At 42.4% G+C, this 24,979-nt stretch overlaps 1 protein-coding gene across 1 annotated transcript; it reads left to right on the top strand.

The window, feature by feature from the left end:
- Positions 1 to 2,777: 2,777 nt before the first annotated feature.
- TOR1AIP1 (torsin 1A interacting protein 1) lies at positions 2,778 to 18,010 on the top strand. Its single transcript, XM_054980333.1, has 10 exons — positions 2,778 to 2,784; positions 3,373 to 3,858; positions 6,907 to 6,975; positions 7,711 to 7,785; positions 8,950 to 8,994; positions 9,801 to 9,902; positions 11,841 to 11,876; positions 13,173 to 13,235; positions 15,076 to 15,860; positions 17,749 to 18,010. Exons 1-10 carry the CDS (start codon positions 2,778 to 2,780, stop codon positions 17,761 to 17,763), a joined length of 1,683 nt encoding a protein of 560 aa, XP_054836308.1. The 3' UTR covers positions 17,764 to 18,010.
- The last annotated feature ends 6,969 nt before the right edge of the window (positions 18,011 to 24,979 follow it).

Genomic DNA, 24,979 nt, shown 5'->3' with positions numbered 1-24,979 from the left:
GGCAGAGTGAGCATTTAAATTCAGGTCTCCCTGGTCCTCCTAAACTAGCTGACACTAACCACATCGGCTCTCTATACTCACAGATTGATCTGTATTCTGGGCCAGAACCCACTTCATCAGATGCATGAAGAGGGAGCCTGAGCTGAGTTGGTTATACAAGGCTAAGACTAGTCACTAACTTGATTAAAGTGCCTGCTCTGAAAACAGCATACACAACATCATGTTCCATTCCTTCCACCACATAGGGCAAAGTCCCAGATGCAAGGTCAATGCCAACTGGGTATGGTGTGGAGGGGGACAGCAATGTCTAGTGCACCTCCTCCCACAATCACAGCCCAACCCACATGGCAATGATGCCATCATTTCCAAGCACAGTTTAAGCTTGCTGGCAGTAGTGCAACATTTATTGGAGTGGCGAAAGGAGTGCCGGGGAATCTGGAGAACCCTGTAGCTACAGGCCTGCCTACAGTATCCTTTTTTCTTTTCTTTTTTGTATATCCAGAATGAGATACTTGACTCCTAAATTATAACTTGATGCAACAGGGGCAAGTGTTTTCCAGACAGTCCAATAAATCAGACAAGAACTGTGTTAGGAAACATGAACGGGAAATTCAATACAATAACTTATTCATAAGGCAAAAGGGGCATTCCAAACAGATAAAAGTAGATTAGATGTTCAAAGTTACTTGCAATGGAAATATCAGCATTTTGGAAAGGATCATTAGGAACCCTGGAGAACAGAAGTTCCAAGCTTACTTAATGCATTCATACTCACATATCATGAAGAGTTGCAAAGAAAATTCTCTTGGGTCTTCCTAAGCCCTTAACCATACATATTAAAGTCTAATTTGTACTGTGGTATTTAAAATATTAAAACAAACAACTTTTCCCATGAATTTTCAAACACGTGATTTGCTTTGCTAATTAAAATTTGTTTTTAACATTAATACAGTTTCCTATTGCTCCTTTTCATGCACAAATATAAAATATTATTATTATTATTATTATTATTATTATTATTAAATTTATAGACCGCCCTTCAAGACAATGCCCACTCAGCGGTTAACAAAGTATTTTATTATTATCCCCACAACAAAACACCCTGTGAGGTGGGTGGGGCTGAGAGAGCTCCTAGAAGCTGTGACTAGGGTTGCCAGCCTTCAGGTAATGGCTGGAGATCTCATGGAATTACAACTGGTCTCTAGGCCACAGAGATCAATTCACCTGGAGAAAATGGCTACTTTTGGGGTTGGGCTGTATGGAATTATGCCATGCCAAGGTCCTTTCCGTCCCCAAACCCCACTTTCTCCAGGTTTCACCCCCCCCCCCCAAATCTCCAGGAATTTCCCAACTTGGAGCTGGCAACCCTATCTGTGACTGACCCAAGGTCACCCAGCTAGCTATAAGCAGAGGAGTGGGAAATCAGAGGTGGTTTTCCAGATTAGAGTTCCACACTCTTAACCACTACACCAAACTGGCTCTCAGCTTGCAAGTGGAAATGAGGAAGTAGAGAGAAGGCCATCTACAGTTCAAACTAAGACTTTGGGCTGAAATCCATATGTGAGAAAGAAAACAGGCATTATAAAGAAATATAATTATTTTATTTTTATTTTACACTATTTATAGTCCACCTTTCTTGCTGAGACTAAAGGTGGTTTGTATAATCAGTGATTGTTTCAGTCTGAGCAGTTTATGACATCTTATATACATTTATTTACATTAAAATATTTATTCCAAGCCTGTCTTTCAAGGTCCCAAGACAGCTAACAAAACATTTTTCTGATAATTGTCATTCACTTTCAATATAATTACTCTACACTAATAATTTTTGTAACAAATCTAGAATTTAAAGCCAACAGTGGAAAATCAAAATTGGCAACGCTTTCATCTTTGTAGCTTAGTTTGCCGGAATTTGGGTTTGAATTTCAGCTTTCAGTAAATTTACTAACCTTGGCTGGAAAATGTAGCTGAGGAAACAAAGAAGTTGGAAACAAGAAACAAAGTGAAAATATTTAAAACTGAACACAGAAAGCCTTGCAGGGTTTTTGTGTACTGTGCAACTATTCAGTTACATGCACTTACTTAAGAGTATGTTCCATTGAACCCAGTGGAACCGGCGTCTGTTCTGAGTAAACATGCCTACTATTTCACTGCATAGTCTACAGAAACCAACCTTAGTTTGTAACAGATTAATGGGGGTGGTGGGCAGATAATGGAGCAAGGAGTCCTGCAATTACAACTGGTCTCTAAACTAAACTAGTTCTCCTGGAAAAAATAGCCTCAGGTGCCACCCCCAAATCTTCAGAAAATGCCCAAGCTAGAGTTGGCCACCCTACAGGTGGGGGGTCTCCACGTTCACCCCAGTGGCATTTGCTAAGAAGTTTTGTACACTTCAATGCATCTGACTCACAAAAACCCATGCTGGAATAAATGTTAATTGGTTAAGATGCCACTAGATTTTTGTTTTATTTTGCTACAGCCCCAGCACATTTGCAATTCACAGAGCTACTAATCCAGAACATAGGGATTTTAAGGCGTTTACTTTTGGCTTGGGATATTCCTAGGGCTTGTGGCAGTCACTGAAGAGCGCTTTAAATATTTCTCCCCTACTGGTGACCTATAAAGAGCTGCTGGGCCGGGCCTCTCCCATTCGCTGATTATTCCAGGATTAAAAACAGGGTTTAGGAGGAGACCGGCCCCTTTCAGCTGGTGTGATGCTTTTTCTTTTCCACCCAGCCCTCCTTCTCGTTTGTTTGCGTTTCTCTCAGCTACAGTAGATGGATGGTAGGAGGCAGGGCTGGCAAGGGCTACAGCCCCAGGGGGGAGCAGCTGCCTGTCAAAAGTTAACCTCTAGCAGAGGGTCAGATTAAGCTTTTTACCAAGAGGGGGAAATTTGGTGTGTGTTGGGGGTGGGGGGTGTTTCTGCGCTGGAAGGGGAGCAGGAGGAGAGAAAGTAAGAGAAAGAGCAAGGGAAGAAAAGAAGGTCATTGGCAAGAGCGAGAGAGGTATTTATTTGCATGCGCGTTGTTGTTGGCTTGTTTCTCGAAGGATATAAAAGAGTGTATGATTGTATAAGATACCCTTAGAGACGGAACTTGTTCTAAAGAGCTGCTTTGTGCTTGCCAGGCAAAGGGTGGCGAAGCTTCCTCACCTCACAGACAAGGTATTGCTCCCCTCCACCCCCAGACTTGCTCAGTGGGGTTGAGCTAGAGCAGAGATACAAAAGGGTGTGTGGTTGAGTATGCCCCAAAGGAGTCAAGCTTAGAGACAGAACTTGTTCAAAGCGCTGCTTTGTGCTAGTGAGGAGAAGCTCCCTCACCCCGCAGAGAAGGCACTGCTCCCCACCCCCCCCGGTCCCTCAGTGGGGCTGAGCCCGAGGCGAGAGGCTGGCGGCCGCCTCAGAGGCCCAGCGGCAGGGGGGAGAGGAAGGCGAAGGGAGGGGGGAGAGCGGGCTCTTCGCTCACGTGACGCCGAGGGCGCCGCTGAGGAAAACCGCCTCCCAAAATGGCGGCAGCGGCCTCCGCAGCAGCGTCCGGCAGCGCCCTTCGACCCCGTATTACGATGGAGGAGGAAGCCGCCCCCGCCCGCCGCGTCGGGAAGTGAGGTTCAGCGAGGAAGTGTTGGAGCTCTCGGCCGAGGGGAGCGGCAGGCCGGTGAGGAGGAGGCAGAGGAGGGACGGGATGAGGGCAGAAGCGGAAGAAGGAGAAGCGGAGCCGAGCGAGGAAGCGCCGCGGGTGGCGCCGTACAGCCTGCGCTCTACCCGGCGGTATCCCCCGACGCCGTTCAGGATGGAGGAGCCGGCGGCGGAGGGGGATGAGGTGCGGCGTCGACGGCTGGACTCGGCCAGTTCTTCGGAAGGTAAAGAGTTCTCCACGCCCTTATTCTCACAACAGCCTTGTGAGGTAGGCTGGGCGGAGGGGGAATGGCTGGCCCGGGGTGGAGTCTTGTACAGTGGTCTTGTACAGTCAGACGGAGTTATGATAGTCTAAGCCTGTTCAATTCAGTGGGCTTGAACTGAGAAATTATCCGTAGGATTCAGCTACTATATGCCGACCCAACATTATTTGCTATATACCTTATAGGATAGGCATATGATTTTATAGTACTGTGATGCTTACATGATATGTATGTGAGCATAAGAATATATTCAGCACAAACACACTTCATGTTTTCTAGGACTTTTTATCCACAAGGTGCTCATCTTCACAACATCCCTCTGAAGTAGGTTAGGCTTGAGAGGGTCAGGTAGCCGGTGATGTGCAAGATCTCTGCTGGAGAACCACTGCTAGTCTGAGTAGGCAATCCTGGGCTGGGTGGACCAGTAGTTTAGCTGGACATGGAGTGAAAGATGTATCATAGGAGAACTATGACTGTATTGAAATGTAATAAGTGATGCATCAATTAAAAAATTAAAAAAAAAAAAGACATGGAGTGGCTCTGTGTATTCTGCATCCTGCTGAAACTGAGCATGGACGCATGTGACTAGAACAAATGTGCATTCTCCCCCTTTTTATCCTTGTCTTTCTTTCTCTGTCTTGTGGAAATTTTGTGTCCTGTATTGGGGCAAGGGGTCTCTTTTTGGTACTCTATGTACATTGGCTGCACTGCATAAAAAATAATACATTACTGGCTGAGTTCTTTCTGCAAAAGCTCAAAGGTATTGCCCAGCTCTGCAACCTTTGACTTGATGTCTCTGATGTAAATTTGAGTCCTCTAGTCAGAATTCCAGTAAAACAGGAATATCTGTGAAATGGAGAAAGGAGCCCACTAGGTAAGCAAAACAACTAAGCTTCAAAAACAGATTTGTTTTTGGAGTGGCCGTTTGGCAATTTATAAATAAAAACCCTTGCTTAAAGGTTCCAGAGATCATCAAAACTATCTATTTTATTAGTTTTCGTATCCCATGTTCCTACTGACAGAAGTTTTATTAAATATTATGATTCATGTTCTCCTTAAAATTTTTCTAAGTTATTTAAAAAGTACTTTGTGTTATGTGCTGACCAGTCGTCTCCGACCTATGGGTGACCCTATGAATGAAAAGTACTTTATTTCTGAAAAATGATGGTGCTGTTTTCTAGGTTTTTCTAATATCTACAGACTGATACCACTTCCGTCTCTCAGTGATGGAAGGGAAAGTATGTCTCAGAGGACTACATTGAGCCTGGCACCTTCATTAGATTTATGATTATAGAAAAGAACAAAAGGCATCTATTCCACTTACCAACTGGATGCAGTTCTTTGCTCTCCTCCCTCACACAATTCCTCACTAATGTGCCACAGCCATTGTGAGGTTCAGAGAAATTGAATCCAGATGTTTTAAGCAACCAGGCTAAAGCATTTGCATTGTGGATAAAAGCAATGTGAGGTAGAATGCATAGAAGAGTATAAGCATATGACACTCTTTTACTTGTCAATAATACTGGTACCCAAAAGGAAGAAAATCCTGAATGTAAGATTGACTCTCCCTCCCCCCCCCCTCAAATTTGTATGCATTTTTTATTATTGTAACTGGAATGGAAATGTAAGGTGACCATCTCTTTCTTGATGACTGGCCTGGATAAGAACCTAGCCTTCATTTTGGGTAAATACTGTGTTGTTTACATCATAGAAAGCCATAGAACTAAAAGTTAAAACAATAGGCATGAGTCCTTCAGGCAGTTACTTTCACGTGGGTACTGTACTGTCCTGAGGACTGGAGCCCTTTCCTCCGGCTTTGAAATGTCTAGCTGTTCTGAAGACAGTCTTCAGTGCTGTTTCATCTCTTTAGTTATTCATACAGCATATCTGAACATTATAAAATAACTCTTCTTCTCTGCAAAATGGAGTTATGTTGATTAACAACAAAATATATTAATATGTATTTATTTACCCATAATTTCATACCAACAGAATAAATCAAAGAACAAAATATTACCAACAAAATGCAAATACCAACAGAAAAATTCCATCTCCCATCGTCAGCCCCAGCTGTCTGTTAAAAGCAAAACAAAACCCAAAACCAGTCTCCTAAATAACACAACTTAAAATAATCTGAAGTCAAGTAAGCAAGATCTCCTATCACTGAAAAAAACTGTGTTTGGGCTGCTACAGGTCTTAATGTCCTAACAGATCTTACAGTGCAGTCCTAAACAGAGTTATTCTAGTCTAAGCCACAAGCAAGGGTTACAGAGAAGAACAAGCTGGCACACAGGTTATGTCTGATTTACCTTGGAAAAATTAATTGTACTTGTCATACTTTATCAGAAACTTCAAAGAAATGTTTAGTAGGTGTTTACTAAGAAAGATTTCGGTGTTAGGTGACTTCCTCAAGCTAGGGATTCCCTTGAGCTCCAAAATGATATTCTTTGTAGAACTTTCAGCAATAAAGAGATGGGGCCTTTTAAACCAAAAAGTTTTGGCTTATTATTAGAATTCTTTGCAAAAAGACCCCTAACATGTCCCATTTTGTCACTGTGTTCTAAACCATGCAACTCAGGTTAGTCAGAAATAATCCTGCAGTGTTCACTGGGGTTAGCTTCAAGCTAAGTGTGTAGGACTGAAGCTTTAACAGTCTTTAGGATCTAACATACTGTTAATATAATGCAACTGGCAACTAACTAAGTTTCATTTCAGTTCCTCTTCCCCATTGTCATATGACTTTTCTGAACGCAGAATTAAAAACCACATATACAGCTAATTGTCTGGTGGCAATGGAAGAAGGGAAGGAAAATGCTTGTACTTCAAAAAGGTTTTAAAGTATTGTTGTTAAGGAGAGGTAAATTATGGGACAGAGACTAGGTTCTGTTCATGGAACTTAGAGGAATTTAATCACTATTTTTACTTGGTTTATGGTTCTGGAATCATTGTTTTAAGCTGTAGAGTTGTATGCTTAATGTGTCTAAAGAATTTCCCCCACATATCTTGCAGATGACTCTTCCCCAACCAGACACCAAAGAACTAGTAAAAGCTCAAATGGCCGAACACATTTACAAGCAGGTAACTGTAGATGTATTAAATGAAATACATTATCGAAAAGGCTTTATATCATTGTGTATAACGTATACTGTACCAGATCTCGGTACAGCTATTCACAATAATAGTTGTGCTTGGCGGAATGGTATTGCCTTGGTATGAATGGCCTGTATTCAGCCATGCAGTCCTTGGATGAAAAGGCATTTCCATTTGTGAAAGAGGGGGTGGGGATTTCTGCTGCTTCCCCCTCTCATACTCCCACTGTTTCTGAGGGTCCATGTAACCTAGGAACAGAACTTCAAGGGGTTCAGTGACCTGCAGCATGAGGAGGAAGTGAGAAAAAAACTTTAGAAGTCCATAGATAATGAATGCTTTTGGTTTGTACTATTTGGTTTTTGATTGTTGCCATGTACCCAGGCTGATAGGAAGAAATTGCTTCTGGTTAGCAAAAGTTACAGCTCTATGGAATAAAATAACTGACCAAATATGAAAGTTTTGGCTTGTCACTATGTATGATATGATGAGGGATAGGCAATCGTGCTATCTACACAGTGTGGCGTGTGTGCCAGTGGGTCTTTAATACTTCAGTGGATGGGTAAATGATCTATCCTGTCTGCACTATGAGTGTTACATAGTCTGTTCAAGTCTTCTGGTTATGTTAGATCCATTTTTCTTTCTGTTATGGAGGAATGTGGGCAGTACTAGTGGATGTACTTCATGACTGAACGCCTTGGATTTCTGCTTTGTTTTCTTTGTTAGGTCACACAAGCATTTTAGGAATTGCAGATGACTCTGAACTTACTCGACCATCTATTAGAAGAAGTGGAAGAATAGGTAAATATAAATGTCCACAGCAGATCAAATCTCTCAGGGATGGCTAGTGTTCTAGCACAAGGCTTGAATGTGTACACTACTTAATATGGATTTGAGCATTGAGAAAGATGAATTTAGTCTCTTGGTGCAACTATAATTGCTCCCCAGCAAGGCTTTTTTCTGGGGAAAGAGGTGGAGGAACTCTCACCCGGGGCAACTCCCAGGAGAAGGTGGTGCGTCTCTCACTTCATGTGTGCACATGCAGCATGCTCGCGATCCTGGGTCTGCGTGATGATGTCACTTCCAGGAAGTGACGTCATCATGCAGGCCATGGCTACCCCGGGAGCACTCCCGTGCTCCATGGGGAGGCCCAATTCAGCCTGGACAAGGTTAAATTTGGGCCTGAATTGGCCTAGAACGGGACTCTGCGCCACAGGGGCACACTCCCCTGCCCAGCAGCAGCCAAATCCGGGCCGTTTTGGGCCCAAATTGGACCAGAACAGGCCTGAAATGGATTGGGCTGCTGCCAGGCAAGGGAGTGTTCCCTTGCCAGGAAGAGGCCCAATCCTGGACATTTCAGTCCCGATCAGGGCCGAATTTAACCTTATCTGGGATGAATTGGGCTGGAGCCGGCCTGAAATGGGCCACTGCCAGGTGGGAGAACCCGCTTCGGCCCCGATCCAGGCCATTTCAGGCCCTAGATGGGCCCAAATGGGCCAGAAATGGCCTGGATCGAGCCCAAGTCGGCCTGATATGGGCCATTTCGAGCCCTTAAATCGGCCCCAAATGGGCCAGTAACAGCCCAGATTGGGCCCGAGTCAACCTGGAACAAGCCGCTGCTGGGCGGGGAAACCCTCCCCCACCCAGCAGCAGCCCAATCTGGGCCCAAAGTAAGCCATTTTAAAAATACCCACATGACACCAGTCACGGGGTATTTTAAAGAGGTGCCAGAACACCATTCCGGGGCGTTCCAGCTCAAGGAATGCCCTGCTCCCCAGCTATTATTTTTTACTTTTATTTATAGTTATAAGAGGCTTGTACTTAAACTTCCAAAGGGTTGTGGAGTGGGATTAAAGTTTATTTGAAGATAGAAGCTAGAGCTGCCCCATAGAGAACAGTCTGCCTTTTGCTTTTTGATTTCCTGTATTGGCTTAATAACTTCAGCAATATTTCCTGTCCTCATAGGATATTATTATGATCAAGGCAAGGACTCTACACTGAACAAATCAGGTTGGATCACTTTCCTTTTGGATATTATCCACTGTAGTTCAGAGGGCATTTATGACTTTCATTGAGTATAGTTTCCTGTGAACATTAATAATTAAATCCTGCATTGTTCCAGTGGCCGCAAAACAACATGCGGTGGTGATGGAGAGGTACCATTAGAAACAGGAACAAGTCATAGCTTAGTTTAATTGCCTTCATATGTATTTTTATTGCAATTTTTAGAAAGTTCCTTGAAGTACAAAACAGTTTATTGTAACTATTTTTCTTAGTTACATCGAGTTCTAATTGACTTCAATGTATAGGCATTGAAAATTAGCTGGACTTACAGTGGAACATTTGGAAATGCCACTCCACTTTCTTAAAATCTCAGTCTCCATGATAATCTAAGCCAGGGCTTTTTTTCTGGGAAAAGAGGTGGTGGAACTCAGTGGGTTGCCCTCGGAGAAAATGGTCACATGGCTGGTGGCCCCGCCCCTTATCTCCAGACAGAGGGGAGTTTAGATTGCCGTCTGCGCCGCTCGACCCCTCTGTCTGGAGATCAGGGGGCAAAGCCACCAGCCATGTGACCATTTTCAAGAGGTTCCGAAACTCCATTCCAACTCCATACTAGTATCCTACTAGTATGCGGGAAAACTATACTATGCCTATCAAGGGTCAGGTCTTGGCTCCTTACAAGATTGGCACAAGCCACCAAATTTACTATTAGATACCATAATATGACTGACTGAAGCTGAAAGCTAAAGCTGAGACTAACTAAAATACATTGCTTACTGCACTAGAATTATGTTTTTAAACCTTTATCTTTTCAGAAGGAGCACCAGCTAAAGAGGAAGATGAGAATGAGAGCAAATCAGACGTTAAAAATACTACTAATAATTATCAAACAACTCAGAGACACCAGTTAATAAAAGGTAATAATTGACCTATTTGTGGTTTTTTCATTGTATAGTACCAGTTGCATATGGAAATATTTATTTTATTTTTGTAAAATGTTTATATGCTACCCTTCCACCTAGATAGGGTCCCCAAGGGAGTGAACCAATATTCAGATATTTTAAACATTAATATTTGAAATGTATATATAAATATTGTAAAATATAGACCTATACACAATGAGGGAGGGCCGATAAGAGTTCACTGGGAGAACACCAAATGAAATAAAGTCTTCACATACTGGTGGAAGACAATGATAGAGGGAGACAGGTGAATCTTCTTGGGTAAGGAGTCCCTAAGCCTTGGTGCCATGACTGAGAAGACCCATTTTCAGATTGTCACCTGTTTAGCCTCAAATGATGGGGGCACCTGAAGCAAGGCCTCCAAAAGATGATTAGGGTGGCCACGTAGGTTTATATGTGAGAAGGCAGTCCTTAAAATATGCTGGTCACAAGCCATATAGGACTTTAAATGTCAATACCCGCACCCGCAATACATGGGCCCAGAAGCAAATTGGGAGGCAATATAGATGGAACAAGACTGGAATGATACCGTCCTTGTAGCCCACTCAGTCAACACTATGGGTGCAGCATTCTGTACCAGTTGCATCTTCTGGACAGTCTTCAAGGGCAGCTCCACCTACAGTGCATTGCAGTAATCTAATCTAGATGTTACACAGTGGCAAGTTCTTTCCTGCCCAAGTGAAACACGCCCCTGGTTATCACAGCCATCTATTCATCCAACAGGAGGCTTGGGTACAGCAGCATCTCCAGGCTACGAAACTGCTCCTTTAGGGGGAGTGCAACCCCCTCTAGAACAGGAAATACCCCTTTTCTTGGATCAAACCTTCCCCCCAACAGCAGCATCTCCATTTTGTCGGTATTAAGTTATACGTCCTCATCCATTCCAAAACTGCTTCCAGGCACTTATTCATGATTTCCACACCCTCTCTGGAATCAACTGGAAGAGCAAGATAGAGCTGAGTGTCATCCACGTTTTGGTGCCAACTCAACCCAGATCTCCAGATCACCTCTCCTAGTGACTTTACATAGATGTTGAAAAGCATGGATGACAAGTTAAAACTTTATGGAACCCCATAAGTAAGAGACCAAGGGGCAGAACAGCAGTCCCCCAGCATCACACTCTGAAACCTACCTTCAAGGTAGGACAGAAGCAATTGCCCAACCATACTTCCCAGTCTCAGCCTTGAAAGGTGGTCCAGAAAGATGGCATGATCAATGGTATCAAAAGCCACCAAGAAGTCCAGGAGAATTAACAGGATTGTACTCCCCCATCTATCTCCTGGTGCAGATCATCAATCAGGATGACCAAGACCTTGTCAGTTTCGTGACAGACTAGAAATCATATTGGATTGATTCCAAACAATCCACTTCGTTTAGGAATCCCTGAACTTGTCCATATATTAAGTGTAGAATTTTCCTGGCCACAACATTAGGCTGGATGCTTCTGAGGCATCTGATGTGGGCCACATTCCCATTATGCTGTGGATGGGAATACACAACTGTTGGCCCTGGGTGCATTGCATGAGACTGTCTAGATTGGCTCTTGTAAAAAAAAGCCTGCAAAAAGGATTGGCAGAGTGGATTCTTCCCCATCATTTCCTTCTGTCAGCAATCTGCTGCTTATTCTGAAAATTCAAAGGATCCTTACTCTGGCCTCCTGTACTGTCGTGCACTTTGTTCATGAGGGTTCCCCCAGATCCTTGGAGAGCTTTCTCAGGGCAAAATTCAGGCTAGTGGGAGAAGACAAGGAAAGATCTGCTCTACCAACTCCTTGGTAGCTACCAGTCCTCTGTTTTACCCATGCATGTGACTATCCTAGTTAGAAATAGAAAGACAGTTGTTCACCATGAATCTAATGTGTTCATTTTTTTCTTACCATCTTTCTTTTAATAGAATATCAAAAGACAACCTTGAGAACGAGAATACCGAGTAAGTATATGATTTCTACTCTGTGTGCATGTGTATGTATGCCTGCTCATAAGAAAATATGCTTGCTTTTTACGTTACAGCGTTAGTATTTGACACTTAGTGGTGGAGCAACTACAAGTTTTTCTGGATGACTTCTCTATCCTGGACCCATTCCAGTCTGGCTTCTGCCCTGGCCATGGGACGGAGATGGTATTGGTTGTCCTCACAGATAATCTCCACAGGCATCTGGATCCAGGCGGGCCAGCGCTGCTGATACTGTTAGATCTCACAGCAGCGTTTGACACTGTTGACCATGATTTGTTGACCTACCACCTTGCTGACATGGGAATCCATGGGGGCCTTGCAGTGTCTGATTCCCTTCCTCTACGGCAGGGGACAGAGGGTGGTGCTAGTTATCGCCCCGCCACCCCTTCGTGTGTGGGGTGCCGCAGGGGGTGATATTCCCCCCGATGTTATTCAACATCTGTATGTGCCTCTTCACCCAGCTGGTGCAGAGTTTCAAGTTGGGTTGTCACCTGTACACTGATGACACTCAGCTTTATCTATTGATGGACGGTCAACCAGACTCTGCCGAAGACCATCTGGCCAGGCCTTTGGCATCTTGTGCAGTGTGTATTCCAAACCTACTTCTTGCACAGGGAACTATTTATTTAAATTAAGCAATTGGAATTAGATTTACATAAATAATACACAAGTCAAATCTGCTTTAATTTACTGATGAGACTGTCACTGTAACTCCAGGTATCTTACGGAAGGCACCCAAAACTAGCTCACTTTGTTTTGTTCCAAGATTTTATTCTTCAGACATATTTCCGAAAGCATTAAACCCCTGCAGATTGAATATCTACTTGGCCTTGTTTTCTCAGTTTGGAAAACAGAATCCCTCCTCACAATAACTTAGTCGAAGGAATCCCTGGTATTTATATTACCATTCTGCTTGGCAAAGCTTGAAGCCTTCTTCCAAGTGGCATTTCACTGGTTCCTTAGGTTGGAGGACTGTTTCAGATTTTGCCAAGTGGACTGGTAGGATACATGCCATTTCTGTAATTTACTAACCTATTTCTGTATACAAGATATGACTGTCACATTTTAAGGCAGTGTATCCTGTTCTAAAGAATGTATATTTAACAGAAGCCAGTCTCCTTTTGAAAACTTAAGAAGTTGGAGATTCCAGAGCTTTTCTAGGGAGCTTGTTAAATTACTGTAATTGTATCTAAATTTACTAATTGATCACCATTGGCAGCTTGTTCTAGAGATTAAAACTCCAAAAGTATTTGTACTGTGACTTCCTTTCAGATGAAGGTGAGCCTCCAGTTCAAGCCAGCATATTGAAGAAGCGTTCTAAAGCTGCTACTAAAAGTAAGATTTTAATACCCATACTGACTCTGTATGTGGGTCCAGGTCTGTTCATACAGCCAGACATCAATCAGATTCTCTAGTGTTTCACAAGCTTGAAGTTGATCGTAACTGCACAGGTGCGTCTGCTTGCTTAGATAGCAGTGCGGTAAAGTGAGAAGTATTTTATACTAGGAACAGGGAAATTCTACTGTAGATCTCTGCTCAGCTTTAAAGCTCTCTGAGAGGCCTTGGGTTAGTCATGCACACATTTTCTCGCTCATTCTAAACTACCACACACAGTTGTTCTGAGGATTAAAAAGGACGCAAGAACTATGTATGCCATCCTAAACTGCTTGTGAGAAGAAAAACATACTAGGTGAAGTTTGCTAGGAGTTTTTCAGATCAATTCAGTCTGGCAACCCAGTGCAGGAGCAGCGGAATGTAACCAAGACTGCATGAAAAAGGGAAAGCACAAGATATGCAAATCGTACTCTTCAAAACACCAGCATATCTGATACAGTCAGACAGTCTCTGGAAACTTTAGTTTTCAATAAAAAGGATGGCATTGTTCTTAGAAATAGATCTTCTTGTTCTTCATAACATGAGGAGATGATCAGTTCTGCATTATTTCTCATTTCTTTGGGCCTGAACTTTTTGGAGCTAGCGTAGAATTCAGAGAAAACTGAAGACTCACTAAAAACACATACCTGGATTAGTAAAACACAGTAGGAATTACAGTGTCCTGCCTGATAAAAACTGGATCAGAACCCTGGGTAACACTGAAGAAGCTCAAGATTAAAGATCATGAAAGCACTTTTCTCATTTTTTCCCCTGAGCAAGAGGTTTTTAGTAGTTATGAATAGAAGGAAGCTATTGGATAGATGGCATCTCTCTCTTGATACTCATTAAAATTACCCCTTCTTCCAGCCAACAAATGTAATCAAATCAGTGAAAGGGACCTAAGCGAAATCTGGTCCTCTCTCTAATTGCTATTGCAAAATTAGTAATAGCTTCCAAATGGAATCAAAAAAGTCTTCCTACGGTGTCCGATTGGCATTCCCACATTTGGGATCACTTTATCATGAATAAGATCTCTGATCAAATTGCCCAACGTGAAAATCCTCATTACAAATCATATCTTTCAGAACAATGGTTCCCAGTTTTTGATTTTTTTAATGAACAATGACGTTAAAATGAAAGGAAAAGCGAAAGAAGACCTATACTTTTCCTTGGCATATTTGTGAAACTACTTTGTCTTATGTAATAGCAGTACAGCATGTTATACCTCCCCCCCCCCCCGCCTTTTTCCTTCCTTTTCTTATATTTTGGAAATTAAACTAGGATACGTACTTTTGTACTAAATGGTTGTTGTTTTTTGCGATAACTGTCTGTTAATGTTGATGGTTTATTGAAGTTTGTAAAAGTTTGAAAATTTAATAAAAAATACAATTTAAACAAAAGTCAGTGTAAGGAACCAGTTGAGTCTGGAGGAGTTTAGCATTTAAGTTATTCTCAGCCAACACAAATTTACTACTTGACAGCATTTCATTGTCAAATTGGCTTTAAATCTGGCTGCTTAAACAGGGTGCGTGTCTTCAAATAAATATTCCATTGGATTTTCAGAATTGTTGTATTTTAGTTTCGAAGGCTTATTGTAGTGTGTGTAAATTGTTTTACTGTAAAACTTTACTAATGAGCTAGAATAACTAACTACTAGCTCTTATATGTTGCTGTTTTTCTCTGAGGCAGTCTGATTTTTCATGATTGCGCAAGTCCTCGTGTGTTGAAATAATGCTGCTACTAATCTGCTACTACTAATCTATATGTCTTCTCTGTTCTTCCTTCCCATCACTTTGTGTAGGTTCTAGTGTACAGTCTGAGGGACACTCTGTTTTATGGATTCTGGTGTGTGTGGGCGCTTGCATTGCTGCTGGTGGATGGTATATTTTTCATCCATCAGCCCATACCCCGGAAATTGACCACGTCGTGCAGGCATTCCAGACCCAGATGAAAAAGCTCATGAGCAGTTACCCTAGTCAGGACAGCAGGCTTTGGAAGAGAATCCAAACCACCTTTGAGAAACGCCTCAACTCGTCACAGCCTCATTTGGAGCCTGCTATCTTATTGCTCGCTGCTGCAAAAGAAGCTGAAGATGCCCTAAAGTGTTTAAGCAACCAGATTGCAGATGCCTTCTCCTCTTCTCAGAGCACTGCTACAATCAGAATTGATGGGGCTGGCAAAGCCACACTGGACAGTGATGTGGTAAAATTTGCTGTAGACGAGGAGCTGAGTTCCGGGTTCTTGGGAGGCAAGAAGGCAGCAGTGGTGCATCGGTTCGAGTCACTGCCCGCAGGTTCCACCTTGATATTTTACAAGTACTGCGACCATGAAAATGCAGCATTTAAAGATGTTGCTCTACTCTTAACTGTTCTGCTAGAGGAGGAGTCTCTAGGGAAGAGCCTCACCCTGTTGGAAGTTGAGGAGAAAGTGAAAGATTTCCTCTCTGCTAAGTTTACCAATTCACACATGCCAAGTTCTTATAACCATATGGACACAGACAAACTCAGTGGGCTGTGGAGTCGCATATCACACGTGGTCTTGCCTGTGTGGCCTGAAAACACCCTCCCTCAGGAGAACTGCTTGCAGGTGAAATAAAAAAGCAAGGAGAAAGAAATACAGATAAGCATCTGTTTCTGCCTGAGTAGGAAGAGTGTTGTCAGCGCATGTATCTGAACTCCTAAATGGCCAGTTTCAAAGTCAAAATAGTGTTTATTTCATTCAAAAGGAGCTGGAAGTTACATGTAAAGAACTCCTAGATTGTGGCATGTGTCCTTCCACAGCTTAACATTTGAAGCCTTCCTCTGTTTTAAATGTGGCTCTTCCGTCAGCAGAGAGCCGTGGAAGTTGGAGGAAGGCTCCCTTCCCACTTTGCTCAGCTGGGTGATAGGATACATGCCTGTGAGTCTGGTGAGTTGTCATTCCTGTAATTAGAAAGCGTGTAGTTTTTCAGTGGAGAGAAAGAATTCTTGAAAGCAAGATGGCTTCAGCTATGGGTGAGATTGCTTCTATGTGACTGGATCACTTCAAAGGTCTTTTGAAGGATAATATAACTAGGCTCAGCAAAATAATGAAGGCTAATAGAGCCAGCCGTGTGTTCTTGTCTATCTCCTTTCCCTGCTTGCAACGGACTGAAAGACACCACAAAATCAAAGCTTCATGTATCTAAGAACATTGTCTTATTTCATTTTTCCCACAGTCTGAATTGACTGTGCTTCCTGTAATTGCAGATACCATAATAGTTTGTTTTGACCCTGATGTGGTTAGCTTATTTTGAGTTATGACAATTAATTTAACCAACCAATCTAACCATTGAAGCTAGAGTGCAGTTGTTCAGTATCTCTATAGCCAATAGGGATAGATTGACTTTCTCTTGACTCTGCTTGTAGAGACATTAGGGCCTGAGATTTGAGTGCAGAGTTCTGATACTTTTGGACTAAAAAGAACCAGAAGTGCAGCATGCTTTAGTCTCTGTTTGGGCTATTGAAAGTCTAAGTGACTGGTCAGTACAGGTGATCCAGATAGAAAAGAGATTCAGCGTTTTATGTTTCTCACATTCCCTATTTAAAAGTGAAAATTAGTGCCTGGGTGTGCCCCACTTTTATTAAGGGTTGGCTAAAAAAACAAGCGCTTAAGTGTATTTTAAAACAAGATCCCTAGTTCTCAAAATTCATCATATGTAAGGCTGATAAAAACCACACTTCAAAGATTATTTCAGATGAGCGCAGAAGGTTGGAGCCTGTGGATCCTTTTTGTTAGCAGTGATGCTTTCCTCTGCTGCAAGGTGCTTTTCCCTGTAACAAAAAGATCTTTAAGCCTCTTGTGTTGCGGGGAGGTTCCTTGTACCAGAGGAAAGTGTTAATGGAAGGGATCCCCTGGTTGTAACCGTCAGCTTGCGTTGGAGTGAGTTAGTTATTGCAGAAGCCAAGCCTCCAGATTCACTGCTCCTTGTTTTTGTTGCTTTTTTCTGAAAACCTGCCGCTTTCCGTATTGCTACTAGTCTGATTAAAAAGAGATGTATGGAGTGAACAGATTTTGAGCCTCATTTAAAAGCAGCATTGCAGTATCCACAGACTGTATCAGCTTTCAACCTTATGTGAATGTACATACTTTAATGTGAATTGTAATACGAAACCTTAGGACTGTGTTTCTTGGCTGTTCAGTCTTGATATTCAAATTTTACTTCATTTTCAGGAGCTTATAAAAGCTGCTCTTTGCATTTTGGAAACGTCGTCAGAGCAGTTAACGTTCGTTTTGAAAGCTCTCCAACCCGATATTCTTTATCCCTACATTTGGTTGCTGTAAATGTGGCTTAATAGTAAAAAAAAAAAAAACTTCAATCTGTTTCAAACACTGGAAAAACTCATGGTTATATTCAGAAGAATTTTTCTTAGCTTGAGGTTGTTTGCATGTAGTCTATCTGCACATTCCTTACTGATAGCCAATAAAAATGCTTTCTCTGATTACATTTAAACAGGCCTTCACATTTTGAAGATCTGAGCTCTGGACCTTACCACTTAGACACTGAAGACTGTTTTATCAGGGTGTGGTAGCAGCCCATGGTAGCAGCATATGGAAATATGAATGGTTTTATATATACAAGAAGATTTTAAACCTGTCATAATCATGCCGGAAAAATGCTTTTTAATAATGCTGAATTGCTGATGTATCATTTGAAGCGAACAGCTGACTTGAAAAAGTTATTTTAATAACCATTAAATAAATGTAGTTTTATAGTAGTAAGGTTGCTTGCTATATAATTTTTCATGTTAATACTCTGCTCGCCACTTTTGTAAAAGAAAACCCTAAGGCAGCTAACAAATAGTTACTTCAATGGTACAGCAATGATGGTGCCCAGTTCTCAAAAGACAGCTGGTCTTGACAAGCAAGAAGATTTGCCATGCTTCCCTTTTATTTACAAATTGTATGGCATGTCTTTTCAGTATTACTGTTCTTTGGGGCGGGGTCTGTGTGATAAGCAAGAAAAAAGTGGGCATGGTAATTGTTAAGAGCTTGTACAAAGTCTCTAAAGCCTGTTTAAAAGGGCCAAGGTCCCAAATCTAGCAGATGTTGCTGGGCAATGGGTTCCATGATTTAGAGGAACTCCCTTGATAGAAGATGAAACTATCAGACAAAGTACATGGTGGGAGGGGGGCATTCAAGTATTCTAGGCTTGTCATATAGGGTTTGAAAGGTAAATGCTCGCAGCTTAAGTTTAGCCCCAAAATTGATAGCTAAATGCTGCTTTCTGGAGTAGTTGCAGTTGTAAAGCAATCTTCAAGGACAGCTGTATAAGCATGCACGCACGCACACACACACACACGTACAAAATTTAATGCATGTAAATAATGGGGCATAATGAAAATGGAACCGTACTCTTTTTTTGGATTTTTTGTGTAAAGCTGGGATTTTCTGTGTGCGTGGAACACTGCTTTTGGCTGGCTGCCTGTTTTGATGTGGATAGTGGGGCTATACTTGGGAATTTGGAATATAAGTGACTGTACAACTTGAACAAATAAGTTCAACATATTGGACAGAATATTGGATTACAATGCCATTAAAAAGCTATAGGGGAACATAGTGCTCATGCTGTGGGATTTTCGACCTGGGTAGCTCAAGTTATTTCTGTCCAGGCACAAGTCAAAAGAATATTGCTAGTACATGGGTCAGCTGCTGCTTATTGTTACTGTCATGAGAAGTATGCTGCTACACCTGCAATGCTTTTCAGCGTCTAAAGAAACTTTGCAGGTAGAACAAAAAAGCTCAGTTGATCTTAAAGTTTTCCTAAGGAAGATAACAGCATTTTGCCAGTTTGTACATAACACGCAGCTTCTAGAAATCCTAACTCATCCTTAGACATGCACAGAAACACACTGAGGTGGGAGAAATGTGTTGTGTGAAACTGCCAAACAAGGCTAGCAGTAGTTTTTGCAATCATAGTACTTTGAACTGTGATCTCTGTGGTTCTTATAAAAATACTTTTGTGTACAAGTCTGTGGAGTGGGTACCTAGGCCTTTTCAGGTTTGGAAACAATGTAGAAATAAGGTTCTGTATGCAAAGTAGGATTTTAAAAAAGAAAATTTCATTGTTGGATCCTGAATGTAAACTGCTCTACTGCAAATTTCTTGTGTTTTATACTATTGGGTGCTCATTCAAGCTATCAATCATGATAAGAGGTTTGCAAGATTATGCATGGGATAGAGAAGGTAGACAAGTATTTTTCTCCCTTTCTCACAATACAAGAACTCATGGGCACTCAATGAAATGGCTTTGGAGTTGAGGAAAGCTGAGCTGGTTTGTAAAAAATTAAGGAAGGCTATGGCTTGCTGCTTATTTCCCTTCAGGTATTCAGAGCCAGTTTGGTGTAGTGGTTGAGAGTAGCAGGACTCTAATCTGGAGAGCCAAGTTTAATTTAGAGATGGGCACGAACTGAAATACGAACCAAAGTTCATGACGAAACAGGTCGGTTCGTGGTTCATGAACCGGCAGTTTACCAGAGCCCATTTCTGATGAACTGCCATGAACTTTAGGCTGGTTCATTTGGTTTGTTTTTTAGTTCGTGACTGCAGAAAGCCTGGCATCAATCAGTTTCCTAGGCAATGGGATGGACTTTCTGCAGACCTCCTGCTGATCTGGAAGTGACCTTCTACTGGCCCAGAAGTGATGATTTGCTGACCTGGATGTGACGTTTTCACGAACCAAACAAACTGGTTTGCAGACTGGGGAAGGTTTGTGAAAGTTCATGGTTCGTGAAATGCGATGAACCACGAACCGCATTCGGTTTTTTCCTGGTTCATGCCCATCATTTGATTCTCCACTCCTCCACTTGAAGCCAGCTAGGCAACCTGGAGTCAATCACAGCTCTCTCAGCCCCTCCTACTTCACAGGGTGAGGTAGGAGTGGGTGTTAAGTTGTCCTGAAGGGCATTATATAAATCAAATGTTCTTGTTCTCCCACCCACTAGGTTGTGGCCAGAGATATTCCCTGGAAGCACAGAGGCAGTGGGCCAGTGCAATCCTCTGTTGGTTAAGGGAGCCATGTGTGGTGGGGATGGTTCTCTGACCCTAAACCACCATCACTAGTAACCACGAATACTTATGCTTACTAGTTTTTGAGAATAAATTCTAGAGAAGGAGTGCTTAACATACGCCAACCTCCAATGTTTTAACCTTAGTCCGGATTATGGTGCCCTCAGAATAGTACAGAAGTAAGCAACCTGAATTACCCTATAGTTGGTGCCAAATATAGGTAGCTCAGAATAGTGACAATCCATAAGTGACATCAATGGACACCTGCCCCACTTCTGATTTGGTTAGCTAATTTGACTAGGCAAAATACCTTTCCAACAGCAGTTAGGTTCCTGGATGTGAAAGCAAAATCTACCCATAGTATTTCCCTAACGTTAACAGTAATGAAACTTCCCTTAGTCTCTAGTACCTGTTCACTCTTGTACAGAGTCTTGCTCAAAATATCGGATATCGATATTTGAGTCTTGCTCAAAATATCGGATCCTTTTCAGGAAGAAGTGTGGGAAGTTACCCAGAACAGAAATATGGATATGTTGTGCCTGTTCTTTACAATTCCCTGCACAAGTAATTCTGCTTGGAAATCTTAAAATCCTTGCTGTTCTCAGAATGGAACTTTTATGCTGTGTATTTTATCCATTCGTCCAGCAGGGAATCGTGTTACTTACCTATATGTGGGCCCAAATATAGCAGGACACCTTCAGATCAGTATAGAATTGTACTTGGTCCATTTCTGTGGTTGGCAGACATAACTCCTATGAGCCCTTGGAAGAAAAACAAAATATACTTTATAACTAGCTGTGAAAGGAAAGGTGGGAGTGGGGGAGGCCTTGACACAGGTGTGAACCCGTAAGAGATTTTTTTCCTACTTACATAGGTATGAGCTTGCTGAGCAACTAGAGGGGAGGTAGCGCTCTGAGGACCCCACTGAGCTTTCACACACTTCTCAAGAGTTTACCCATGCTTGATCTCTTCCCTCTCTACCTGTTGCACAAAGTACTTGATCCTGAATAAAGCACAAAGTTTGAGCCTCCTAACTTCACTGTGTGAAAGATGGGGGTAGAAAGAACTACCCAGAGAAACTGCATGAGTTGTGTCTTCTGTGTTGGAATAATGTCTAGAGACCTTTTGCTGCATCACTTATGTGCTGGGCTTAAGTGTGGAACTTTGGGTATTCTGAGCACAGTTTGTCAAGCAGAATATAAAAACTAATTTTATCCAGGAGAAAGGCAGTCTGATGGGTACAACTATGCAGCACTCCCCAGGGCTTTTTTTCTGGGAAAAGCGGTGGTGGAACTCAGTGGGTTGCCCTTGGAGAAAATGGTCACATGGCTGGAGGCCCCGCCCCCTGATCTCCAGACAGAGGGGAGTTTAGATTGCCCTCTGCACCACTGAGCGGCGCAGAGGGCAATCTAAACTCCCCTCTGTCTGGAGATCAGGGGGCGGGGCCTCCAGCCATGTGACCATTTTCAAGAGGTTCCGGAACTCCGTTCCACTGCGTTCCAGCTGAAAAAAAGCCCTGGCACTCCCAGAAGTACACATCTCAGTTGCATTGCCCCTCTTTCTGTATACATCGTGTTAAATTAGGGCCCTTGTAGCATAATTTTCCTCCCCTCTCTTGGCATGTAAGCTCTTTAACCTTTTAAACCAAGTAGAAAAGCAGATGAGCACTTGGATTTTAACCTCTTGCTGGTGTCATGCATCTTTGGCATTGGTTCTCTTCCTGCAGTTTCCTTGAGCACTTGGCCATCACATATGGCTTTGTGACTTTATGGTGACCCTTGCTCTGGCCTCAACAGGTGGAGGCCAGCCTTCCCAAAATACCAGCAGGCTTCCTTTAACCCTGGCCACTGGATCATCTTTGGTTTCAGCTAAAACACCCAGCTGCCGATCTATTTTTAGGAGGAGTGTGCAAGAATACTATGGCGTAGAAAACTTTCCATTGCCCCTTGCCCAGCCACAATCCTTTGACATGTAAAATGATAGACCTCAGCACGTAGAGCTCCTTACTCTTGCCCTGCCAGCATTTTCTAGTATTTAGGACTGTCCAGTCGTAATACTAAATTTGCAGGCTTGGCTGAAGTTCTCTGCAATGTCTAGGGTGCAAGCATAGTGGATTCTTCCTTGCTTTTCTGTCTTTGCTTGTTTCCAGCAGGTAAAACCCTTTTGAGTTTCTAAAATACTAAACTTTATAAAAGGTTGCCTTGGGAAAAAAATAATCTGACTTTTCACAGTTTTGCAGAGGATTATCTTATGTTTTGCCTACAAGCCTCCATTTTAAAGGAGAAAACACTGGATGAAACTAGCTGAGGGAAAGGGGGATTTGCTATTTTATTTGGTCCTGCTCTAATAGGAGTGGAAAGCGAGTAGTAGACTGGGGTTAATGCTATAGAGGATATGGATGAAAAAGAAGGAAAATGTTCTGCAGAAAATTGATGATGAATTAAGGAGGTAGGTATATTCAAACTCTAGTTTTAATTGACATATAGTGCTACAGAAAATATGGTGTGACCAACAGTTTAAATGGTAAATTTTTGAGAGGAATCTGTTTTGATTTTGCAGGAGTTTGAAGGCACTGCGATTGTTGTTAGCATTGCTTATGAATGTGTGTTTTTCTCTCTTTCAATAAGACAATTTCCCTTCCAAACTCAGAGATCCAGCCCGTGCACCCTATAAAGAAAATCTCATGTACTAAGAGTTTTGGTTGCTACTCCGCAACTGAATCCATCCATCTTGTAGGAAAGTAATGAGATTTGTTTGTGTAGTTCAACTAAAGATTGTACTAACATTTTGTTACAATGGTGCGCTAGCGGTTCTGATGCCATAACATGCTCACATCATGCTTAATGCGCTTTGCTGCTTCCCTTAAACAATTAACAGTTGTGTAGAGTTTTTTCTGTGTGTTTAAAATGGTAGAGTCACTCGGACCGAAGCTGTACAGCTTTTTAAGTTCTGCAGGAAGTTCTGCTACTCACAAGCAGGTAAAAACTCAGTACAGTGATTGCTCTATCCTCTACAGTTATCCTCTATCATTTGGCTAAAAATTACAACACCTTCATTAAAATAGTCTTAGTGAAATAAAACCCAAATTCATGCTCTACTGTCACCGCATAGGAGTCACTTTGTTGTATTCTGATCCTATGCTGCGCTGGTACACAGGAGCATAAGGGAACCTGCCATGTTCTGAATCGGAGACCCTTGACTGTCTACTGTCAAGGTCGGTTCTGTCTACTGTGACTGTCAGCAGCTTTCCCGAGGCTCGGGAAGAGGTCTTTCATCCTTACTGTCTTTTAACTGGAGATGCCAGAGATTTAACCTGGGATCTCCTCCATGCCAAGATGCTTCTTTCACTGGGCCATGACTCCTTCCTGGCTCCAAATGATATGGACAGGGGCACGGTGCCAAGATTCTTTTCAAACAAAGAGAAATGGTAGGGAAGGAACCATATGGTTCAGCCCACTGTACAGTTCCAACGTATGCGTGCTGCTGGCACATTTTGGAACTAGACCACAGGAAGCAGCTCTTGCAGGGACGCACTAAGCTGTGAATTGGGCCTAAGACCGTGACTCTTGTCCCTAAGGGTTCCCGCGCTGGCATGTTGCTTCTTTGGGGATAATTTCCCCATAAACTTCAAGAGAAACTAATGCTGGGCAAAGCTGCTTAAAGGTCCACCCAGAAGTTTGTGGTACTGTTATGTTCTGCTAAAACCGGCATCGGTACAGCTACAGTGAAATCCTAAGCAGAGTTACTCCAGTCTAAGCCTATTGATTTCAATGGGCATAGACTGGAGTAACTCTGTTCAGGATTTCACTGTGAATCTGTATCTGCATCTCACTAACGACAATGGGCATCCAAACGTATTACTTACTATTTTGTTTCCCAGCCAAATACTTTACTCCTCCTTGGCTATTTATTCAGCCCTAATGGTGCCACTTGCTGTAGCGTGTAACAGAAGGGTCACTGGTTGTTGAACTGAACTGCTTGGCACTTGAAACACATACACGATTCTTCAGTCAACAGATGCTTGCATTAGAATCTATCCTCTTAAATGGGGGCACAGCAATTAATTTTAAACCCTTTTCTTGAAGTTATTGTGCAGGTTTCCTTTTAATAATTTGCAAACCTTTGTGTTCACAGTAGCTGGAAGTTTCCTTTTGTGCTTTTCATGCTGCTTCAAATAGCTCAGTGTGACGTGAAAGCTTGCCTACTCTTCTACCCTCAGACCGGCGCATCAGTTTTTAATTGCATGCTTTCCATGGTTGTACCGGAAGCATGGGAATGGTCACGGTGCTCAATACAATCAACATCTAATAACAATTTATATACCGCCCTTCAGGATGACTTAACACCCACTCAGAGCGGTTTAAAAGTATGTCATTATTATCTTCACAACAATAAACACCCTGTGAGGTGGGTGGGGCTGAGAGAGCGCTGGAGAGCTGAGACTGACCCAAGATCACCCTGCTGGCTTCAAGTGGAGGAGTGGGGAATCAAACCCGGTTCTCCAGATTAGGTGGAGAATTAAGATGTTGATTGTATTGATTTACACTGTGTAGTCCAAGTGTAGTTCAACTTGAGCATCAGTGAGAAACATGGACTATAATTAATGTAAATAAAATAAGTCAGACGAAACAAGGTGTATGCACCTCTATGTAATATACACCAATTGCAGAAATGAGTTT

This window comes from Eublepharis macularius, chromosome 5 (genome assembly GCF_028583425.1).
Source record: "Eublepharis macularius isolate TG4126 chromosome 5, MPM_Emac_v1.0, whole genome shotgun sequence".
NCBI lineage: Eukaryota > Metazoa > Chordata > Lepidosauria > Squamata > Eublepharidae > Eublepharis > Eublepharis macularius.
The sequence above is the reverse complement of the archived record's forward strand: the minus strand, read 5'-3'. Positions and strand labels throughout refer to the sequence as shown.

Excerpts from the sequence above, each read along its gene's own strand:
- TOR1AIP1 (XM_054980333.1), top strand. Across the intron at positions 6,976-7,710 it reads CCGAACACATTTACAAGCAG|GTCACACAAGCATTTTAGGA; the intron begins GTAACTGTAGAT and ends TTTCTTTGTTAG. Across the intron at positions 7,786-8,949 it reads TAGAAGAAGTGGAAGAATAG|GATATTATTATGATCAAGGC; the intron begins GTAAATATAAAT and ends CTGTCCTCATAG.